Source organism: Excalfactoria chinensis, chromosome 1 (assembly GCF_039878825.1).
Source record: "Excalfactoria chinensis isolate bCotChi1 chromosome 1, bCotChi1.hap2, whole genome shotgun sequence".
Classification (NCBI taxonomy): Eukaryota; Metazoa; Chordata; class Aves; order Galliformes; family Phasianidae; genus Excalfactoria; species Excalfactoria chinensis.
In genome coordinates this window covers 140,868,416-140,877,813 of record NC_092825.1, presented here as the reverse complement: position 1 = coordinate 140,877,813, position 9,398 = coordinate 140,868,416, and the positions used below count along the sequence as shown (strand labels likewise).

Genomic DNA, 9,398 nt, shown 5'->3' with positions numbered 1-9,398 from the left:
GGCGGCAGCAGGAGGAACAGCACCACAGTGTACGGAGTCTGCAGCCCGGGGCGGCCCCGCGGCGGCGGCCGCCCGAAGGGAGCCCGGGGATCGCTGCCTGTCCCCCTCCCTGCCTCCCTAACGCGGGCTGCTGCTGCTGGATCTACCCCACGATGTGTCCCGAGCCCCGAGGTTCGAATGGACAGAGGGGAAAGATAACACAGGCGACCCCCGCACACCCCTCCGCAGCACCCCTTCCAGAGGATGCGCGCAGCCAAACCCGCTTGTTTCCCATCACCGCGGCCACCCAATCCCCCACGCCGAGGTGCGGGCGCAGCGGCGGCTCCAGCTCATTAATCAGAGCCGGGCCGCTGTCAGCGGGCGCCGCAGGCTGAGGGAGGGGACCCCGCACCGCTCCTCTTCCCTCGGGCCGCTGCCTGCGGCCGCCGGGCTGCGGCGTGAGGAGGTGGCGGAGCGCGGAGAAAGTTGACCGGTGCGGTGGAAAGTGCGAGGGCGGTCGCAGGGTGTGCGGGGCGGGGGTGTGGCGGGGGCGGTGGCGCGGCGGTTGTATCGGCATGTGTGCGTGTGCGTGTGCTTGCGCGTGTGCCAGGCGGCGTGTGCGGCCTGTGTGAGCGCGCGTGCTGCGTGCGCGGCGCTGGGCGCCCACGGTGCTGCCAGCCGGGGACACCCGCCCCTCCCCGCGTCCTCACCCCGCACTCCCCTCCCACCCCCCACCCGTCACTCTCCTCCCCGCAGCGCCCCGCACCCCGCTCCCCACGCAGCCCCCGCCCGCCGCCGCCCCGCCCTCTCCCCGTCCCCCCATCCGCTGCGCTCCACGGCGCTGAGCAGTGCGCAGAGCTCCGCCGGCCAACCCCCCCCCCCCCCCCTTCCCCGCCCCCGCCGTGCGGGCGCGCACCCGGAGTGCGCTTGAGGGTCGCGCGCCCCCGCGGTTTCCCGGGCACGCGCTCACCCGCTCGAGTGTGCTTGCGCGCGCGCGCGCGAGTGTGTGTGTGTGTGTGTGTGTGTGTGCACGCGTGTGTGTTCGTGCGCCCCTGTGCGAGCACTGGTGTCTCGGCGCCGCCCGCGCGCGGGGTGCCGTGTGCGCGTCGCTCACCGAAGCCGCCCCGGCTGCCATCCCCGCCGCCTCGTCCTCCGCCGCCCCGGCGGCTCCGCGCATCGAGCAGTCATCTCCATGGGCTGCCACCATGCCCGCGCCCTGGAGATTTCGGGCCAAGTAAGTACCGGGGTTGACTTTTCTCGTGCTCCCCTTCTCTCTTCTCTTCCTATCTACCCTTCCCCCCCCCGCCCCTTCCCCACCGGGTCTGTCCTCTCTGTCTCTAGCCGCCCCCGACCACCCCTAAAGCCATTTCCCCCAACTCGAGGGGCGCTCAGTGGAGTGGCGATGTCCGGCGGGGCCGTCTGCTCGTTGCTGCTGTCGGCGATACTGAACGCTGTCTCTAGCCGCCTCTGCGGTGCGGTATTCCGAGGGCTGAACTCTTTGGGGGAAAAGCCATACACACGAGAAAAATCCCAACGCAACCCCATTCCTCTTCTCCCCTCCCCCCTCCCCCCATTCCTCCCCCCTTGCTTCTCCCCCCCCCCCCCCCCCCGCATCCCCCCCTCCGATATGAACCTCTGTAGGGAGCTGGCGAGCAGCAGCATGCAGTCATCACAGAGGGGTTTCCAGGGCGGGATTGCAACCTTGCACACAGCCAGCTACAACTTTATCTTCTCTACCTCCCATCCCATCCCCCCCTTTCCCCCACCCCCCCCACCCCCCTTTTTTTTTTTTCTTTCAAGAAAAGGGAGAAAGGAGGAGGGTGGGAAGATTGTATTTGCCTCCTTTGCTAGCCATAATTGAATTAAACTTGTAAAATGCCTGGGAGTTTAACACTGACCAGGCAGGTTTTCAGTGTCTTTTTTTTTTTTTTTTTTTTCCCCTACGAAGAGCTGCCAGTTAATGGATGAATGGATCTGATCGAGATGAGAAAAAATATGCTAGATACATGCCTTTGAGTGAGATTTTTGCTGCCTTTTTGCAGTGAAGCCTTTTGCTTTGAGTAATTCCCATCCTGCTGACGTCTGGTCAGAATTAGAGAGATTCGCCGAGACTTCCGATTCCTTGCTGCATGACTGCCTTTGCTGCAAGTGCTAGATTTGCAGCCTTGAACCTGGAGCCACAGGAGATGGCTTACAGTGACGAGACTTACTGGTTTTTAAGATGCGTTCCTCCAAACCAGAGTTGTGGCATGAGAAATGGAGCTCTGAGGTGGACGATAGAAAACGCAAGCTTGCTTCACTACCCCAGCATTTAAGCCCAGATGATTTATTAGTCTTCCCTTACCAACACACACGATGCATATATTTTCCCTGTTCATGTTGCTTTTAGTCTAGCAGAACTAGAAGAAAGCCACAAGTAGTCAGAAAGACTGCAAGACGGAATCTAAATAGGATTTGTTTCCAGCTAGATGCAATTTGGGTATTAAATCAGTAACGTAGGTCACTGGTAGGGTTTCCCCCTAGTTCTCCTTGGCTTTTAATCAGCCTGGGTGTCTTCTCCCCTAAAGGATAAAGAACACTGACAGCCATTGCTGCTTATGATCAGTAACTCTGATGCTTGGAGTGTTGGCAATGAGATATTTCCATGAGACCTATTTAGATCTCTCCACTTCTACCAGGCTGGTTTTGCAGAACACTGGGAATAAGCGGTATGTCAGATATGGCTGAGGCTCCGAAGATGATCTGCATGTTTTACGTTTTTCACAAATTTGGGGTGAGTGGTTAAAACATTTCCTTTAAGTGTGAATGTATGAGTGTGTGTGTGACTGCATGTGTAAGAAATTAAGACCTCTGCTTGTTAGCCAGCTCTGTTACATAGTGTATTACTCAATTCCAATAAATTAAGGTGATTTATTTATATAAAGATAAAAATTTCTCTCACTGAAAAGATCTGTTAGGTGGATTGAGTAGGAGGTTAATGTGTTTAATCTCATTACTGAAGAATTCTGCCACAAAAGTCCTCTTCGGTGTGTGTGTGTGTGTGTGTGTATCTCTCTCTGTGTGTGTATCTGTGTGTGTGTGTGTATGTATCTGTGTGCATGGATGGGTGTGTGCATCTATGTTTGGTAAATATATAGATAAAATAAAACCACATAAAAGAGTAAAGAAAGAGGTGATTTGGAGAAACTGTCAGTATCCTCTCTGTTGAAGCAGGCTGCTGTTTTCAGCACTGAGCATTTTTCTTTGGCTTCCTACCATGGCTTTTCCACCACTGGTTAAAAATCGAGGTAGCACTTAGACTCTGTAGAAACAGGGAAGACCTCAGTGCGCTGTTCACCGTGGAGGTTCTGAAGGGAAGGGGGAGCTGGGTAATAGAGGAGGTGGGAAACCTCGTAAAATGGTGCTTCATTTCTCTTAAATTAGAACTGTGAAACTGAACTGACAGCCATTTTATGTATATTTATGGGGCTGATTGTGAAAAAGAAATCCACTGAAACACTGAGATCTACCACACACGAGTAGAACCAGAGCAATTCCTACTGCAACCTCACCTTTTTAAGCACCACGGGCATTTGACTCACGAGAGTTGCCCATCAACCTTCTAATCAATGCACGTCACTCAGTTTTCACAAGTGTGGGAATTAGAAGGGACAGGGAAATTTTGTTTGTTTGTTTCATTAACAATCTATTCTCCACCCCAGTGAAGGTGGATGTAAACTTTGTGTCCACTTTGAATTTTATGAGGTTACGCTATTATGTTGCTTTCTTTTTTTCTCCTTACCTGTACAGGAAGTAAAATGTACGCTTGCTGCTCCACAGTAACTTTGGAACAGGACCTCAACAAAAAAATGCATATCTGGATGCTGCAGACAATTGTGTTTGCTTTAACATCGCTAGTCCTTTCGTGGGCAGAAAGCATCGAGTATTATGGGGAAATCTGTGATAACGCATGTCCTTGTGAGGAGAAGGACGGCATCTTAACAGTGAGTTGTGAAAACAGAGGGATTATCAGCCTTTTTGAGATCAGTCCACCAAGGTTCCCTGTCTACCACCTCTTGTTGTCTGGAAACCTTTTGAACAGGTTATACCCAAACCAGTTTGTCAATTACACAGGGGCTACAATTTTGCACCTAGGGAGCAATGATATTCAAGACATTGAAACCGGGGCCTTTCATGGTCTGAGAGGTTTGAGGAGACTGCATTTGAACAACAACAAGCTGGAACTTCTACGGGATGACACCTTCCTTGGGCTAGAGAGTTTGGAATACCTACAGGTTGATTACAATTATATTAGTATCATTGAACCTAATGCCTTCAGCAAACTGCACTTGCTGCAGGTGCTGATCCTCAATGACAACCTCCTCTCCAGTTTGCCCAACAACATTTTCCGTTTTGTGCCCTTAACTCACCTGGACCTGAGGGGTAACCGGCTGAAGCTATTGCCCTATATGGGCCTCCTGCAGCACATGGATAAAGTGGTGGAGTTGCAGCTGGAGGAAAACCCGTGGAATTGTTCTTGTGAGCTGATTGCTCTAAAGGATTGGCTGGACAGCATCTCCTACTCTGCACTGGTGGGAGATGTGGTTTGTGAGACTCCTTTCCGCCTGCATGGTCGAGACTTGGATGAAGTCTCCAAACAGGAGCTTTGTCCCAGGAGACTCATCTCGGATTATGAAATGAGGCCACAGACACCACTGAGCACTACAGGGTATTTCCATACCACGCCAGCCTCAGTCAACTCTGTGGCCACTTCTTCTTCAGCTGTTTACAAATCCCCTCTGAAGCCCCCCAAAGGGACGCGCCAACCCAACAAGACGAGGGTGCGACCCACCTCCCGTCTGCCCTCAAAAGACCTGGGATACAGCAACTACGGCCCCAGCATCGCCTACCAGACCAAATCCCCGGTGCCTTTGGAGTGCCCCACTGCCTGCACTTGCAACTTGCAGATTTCTGACCTGGGCCTCAATGTCAACTGTCAGGAGAGAAAGATAGAGAGCATTTCTGAGCTACAACCCAAGCCCTACAATCCTAAGAAGATGTACCTGACAGAAAACTACATTGCCCTGGTACGCAGGGCAGATTTTGTGGATGCCACTGGGCTGGATTTGCTGCACTTGGGCAATAATCGGATCTCGGTCATTCAGGACCGAGCTTTTGGGGATTTAACTAATTTGCGAAGGCTGTACCTGAATGGGAACCGAATTGAGCGGCTGAGCCCAGAGCTGTTCTACGGGCTGCAAAGTCTGCAGTACCTCTTCCTGCAGTACAATGTCATCCGGGAGATAGAGGCAGGCACCTTTGAGCCTGTACCCAACCTTCAGCTCTTATTTTTGAACAACAACCTCCTCAGATCTTTGCCTGGGAACATTTTTTCTGGTCTTTCTCTCTACAGGCTGAGCCTACGGAGCAACCACTTCTCCTACCTGCCAGTGAGCGGGGTGCTGGACCAGCTGAAATCCCTGCTGCAGATCGATCTGCACGAGAACCCCTGGGACTGCACCTGCGACGTGGTCGGCATGAAGCTGTGGCTGGAGCAGCTCAACACCGGTGTCCTGGTGGACCAGGTCATCTGCGAGTCCCCGAAGAAGTTTTCCCAGAGCGACATGCGAGCCGTTCGGGCTGAGCTGCTGTGCCCCGACTACTCCGACATCGTCGTCTCCACGCCCACGCCGTCCCCGGGCCAACTGCCGGCCAGGACCACACCTTCCTCCTCCACCGTGCGCCTCAACGGCACGGCGGCGGCGGGCGGCGCGGCGGCGGCGGGCGGCGGGGGCGGCTCCTCGGTGCCGCTCTCGGTGCTGATCCTCAGCTTGCTGCTGGTTTTCATCATGTCCGTCTTCGTGGCGGCGGGGCTCTTCGTGCTGGTGATGAAGCGCCGCAAGAAGGGCCAGGGCGACCACGCCAGCGCCAACAACTCCGACGTCAGCTCTTTCAACATGCAGTACAGCGTCTACAGCGGCGGCCACCACCAGCACCACCACCACCCGCACCTCCAGCAGCACCCACCCCGCGGCGGCGGCGGGGTCGGGGGGGGTGCGGCGCTGCCCAAAGTGAAGACGCCGGCTGGCCACGTTTACGAGTACATCCCGCACCCGCTGGGCCACATGTGCAAGAACCCCATCTACCGCTCCCGGGAGGGCAACGCAGGCGAGGATTACAAAGACCTCCACGAGCTCAAAGTCACCTACAGCAGCCACCCCCTGACCCCTGCGGGGGGAGCGCCGCCGCCTCCACCGCCCCCACCAGCTCCAAGCGGGGAGGACGCGCCCGGGCGCAGCCCCGCGTACAGCGTGAGCACCATCGAGCCGCGGGAGGAGCTGCTCTCCCCGGTGCAAGACGCCGACCGCTTTTACAGGGGCATTTTGGAGCCCGACAAACACTCGTCCTCCTCCGCGCTGGGCACACCCGGCTCCACCCTCCCCGACTTCCCCAAGCTCCCCGCTGCCTATACCTATTCCCCCAACTATGACCTTAGGCGTGCCCACCAGTACTTGCACCCGGGGCCGGGGGACAGTAGGCTCCGGGAGACGGTGCTCTACAGCCCCCCAAGTACTGTCTATGTAGAGCCCAACAGGAACGAGTACCTGGAGCTAAAAGCAAAACTAAATGCAGAACCGGACTACCTCGAAGTGCTGGAAAAACAGACCACATTCAGCCAGTTCTGAGAAACAGTGCTCCTCCCCTTCCCTGCCAACCATAGCAGCTCCTTCTCTAGAGTATTTGTATTTAATAACCACATGCAAAACAAAGAAACGTAAATGCTGACCTCCCCTTGCCCCGCCTCGACCCTCTTTTTTCTCCCTTTAATTCATTTTATTGTAGGGTGAAGTGCCTTGGCACAGGATTTTTCAGCTTTGGAGAATGATTCTGAAACAGTGTGCTGTTTTGTTGGGTATTCTTTTTACTTTTTTTTCTTTATTTCCAGATTTATTTATTTTTTTCATTTTCTTTTTCTTCCTTCTTTTACTTTGTCTTTTACTCTGTTAGGAAATAGAAAACCACCTATTGTATAAAATGGACACAGTACTGGCATTGTATATGTGTCCATGTGTGCTTGGGGAAGGTAACAAGAGGGTCTTGTCAGTTCATATTCAGATTACAAGTACAAAAGTCTCAGTCGATTTCTTCTATTCCTTTCCTTTCCTTTCCTTTCCTTTCCTTTCCTTTCCTTTCCTTTCCTTTCCTTTCCTTTCCTTTCCTTTCCTTTCCTTTCCTTTCCTTTCCTTTCCTTTCCTTTCCTTTCCTTTCCTTTCCTTTCCTTTCCTTTCCTTTCCTTTCCTTTCCTTTCTTTTTCTCTTTTTGAGCAATGTCATTCAATTTTATTTTCTTTCTGGTTGGAGAGTACAGCGCACGTTTTCCCCTTTTAGCCATGGGTGAGTCTAAATGGCTTTTATGGAGAGATTAGCACACCCCGACTTTAATACAAGGTTTCCTTTTTTTAAGGATGTGTTTGTATGCTTTCCGGACTTTTGAATTTAAAAAAAAATAAAAAAATTATATATATATATTATGATCTTTAAAAGGATCACTGTAGATGTGGACAAATTAATTAAAGAGTGCAGAGGTATATGATCCATAACTGGTTAGTGAAAGTAACTTATTGATGAAATATGAAAAGAAATATTTTATTGTAGCACCTATTTTTATATGCACATTAGCATTTCTCTTTCCTTCACTATTTTAAGACCTAATCCTGCAAATTCTTACTCACTTGACTATCATTACTTGTGAAAGATGTCCCAGCTTAGACCTTCATCCTGCAGGCACTTAACCGTATAAACAACTTTACTCATCTGTGTAGTCCTGTAGACGCACTCATTGAGCAAAGTTGGTCAAATGCCCCAAGGACTGTAAGATTAAGGTAAAGAATGCAGAGCTATTCTTACGAGTAAAATTACTGGCATGTTTGTATTTTTTCTTTCTTACTATTTTTTTTTTCTTTTTTTGTATTTTTCTTTTTTTTTTATTATTTTTTCAGGCTAGGGTCCAAAGTCTATGGGTTGTTCTGAAGTGATTCATTATGCTGAGAGGTTTTCTGTTTTTCTTCCCAGAGCTGATGTAGTACAAGGAGAGCCTTTTAAATCATTGCAAAGTCAATTATGACCAAATCTTAACAGACAATCTAACACATGTAATCTGATGGCAATAGGAAAAAGCATATATATATATATATATATATTTTTTTTTTCTATTTAAAAATGTACCTTTTAGCAGCAACCTGCTCAGGCGTTATGGCGAGACAACTCATGAGGGACATGTAAAATGAATTCATTTTAATGGGGAAAAGTGTTTTAACTTTGTTTCGTCAGTTTTGTGCTTTCTTTCTTTCTCTCTCTCTCTCTCTCTCTTTTTTTTTTTTTTTTTTTAATTTAAAAATATGTAATGATTTGATAAAGGTTGTAGCCAGTTTCTGATTGTTTAGTAAAGTACAATTGCACTTGTACAGATCCTCATGTTTACTGGCATTCTGAAAGACCATATGATGGACTGTACACAACTGTTCCCAACATCTTTACCCCTTTGGGCAGCAGGCAATGGCAAAGATATTGATAAACACAGTGTCACTGTAAGATGGGACAAGAAATTTCTCTCGTATGTATCCCAGCACATGTGATTTTTTTAATAGTTTCTGAATAAACACTTGATAAATATTTCAAATGTAAGAACATGAAATATTGAGTATCTGAAGTTTAAAATTTCTTGCCAAAATCGTCTGTTTCTGTATTGGATTCTTTTTACTAGCAGTTATGCTTCATCAGAAAGTTATAACACTGTTTAGGCATAACATGTCTTTTTTATTTTAAAAATCTGGTATTTAAACCTGAACATATAGGTGGCAACCCTGCCCAAGGCAAGAGAATTGATACTTGATTATCTTGAAGGTCCCTTCCAACCCAAGTCATTCTGTGATTCTATGATAAGTCTACAGTACTATGAATCTGTGATTCTATGAAAACACAATATATGATGAATACCAGCATACATAACATGGGTCAGAGCGACACATAGATGTGTTTCACAAACATATTGAGTAGGATATTAAGTTTCGTACTTACATTTTGTTTCTTCGACGAAATGTTCTTAAATATATGGAATGGTATATTTCACATGGAGTTTTCTCTTTCTTGAACAGGTTATCATGTTTGCTATTGTTTGCAGAGTTGCTCATTAATGCATCTTTTCGTGCAAATGGTCTCTGTTCTGTTGTGCTTTTCCTGTCCATGTGCAGTATGTCATTTTCTAAAAAAAACAAACAACAAAACAAAACAAAAAAAAAAGAAAGTATTTTAAGTGGAACTCAAGAATTCAAGAAGAATGCTTTGTTGCCATGTGTTCTTCCCTCTATGACATGCAGACAGACCAAAAGCAAAAACAAACAACTCACCCCAAACCTGCATGACTATGTTTAGCTGGGACAG

The 9,398-nt window shown here is 49.3% G+C and overlaps 1 protein-coding gene across 1 annotated transcript; it reads left to right on the top strand.

Annotated features, from left to right (window-relative positions):
- Positions 1-1,081: 1,081 nt before the first annotated feature.
- Positions 1,082-8,578, top strand: SLITRK5 (SLIT and NTRK like family member 5). Its single transcript, XM_072350325.1, has 3 exons — positions 1,082-1,213; positions 2,658-2,752; positions 3,769-8,578. The coding sequence occupies exon 3, from the start codon at positions 3,777-3,779 to the stop codon at positions 6,642-6,644; it is 2,868 nt and encodes a 955-aa protein (XP_072206426.1). The 5' UTR covers positions 1,082-1,213; positions 2,658-2,752; positions 3,769-3,776; the 3' UTR covers positions 6,645-8,578.
- Positions 8,579-9,398: the final 820 nt, after the last annotated feature.

Coding starts and splice junctions, on each gene's coding strand:
- SLITRK5 (XM_072350325.1), top strand. CDS start 3,777: ATGTACGCTTGCTGCTCCACAGTAACTTTGGAACAGGACCTCAACAAA.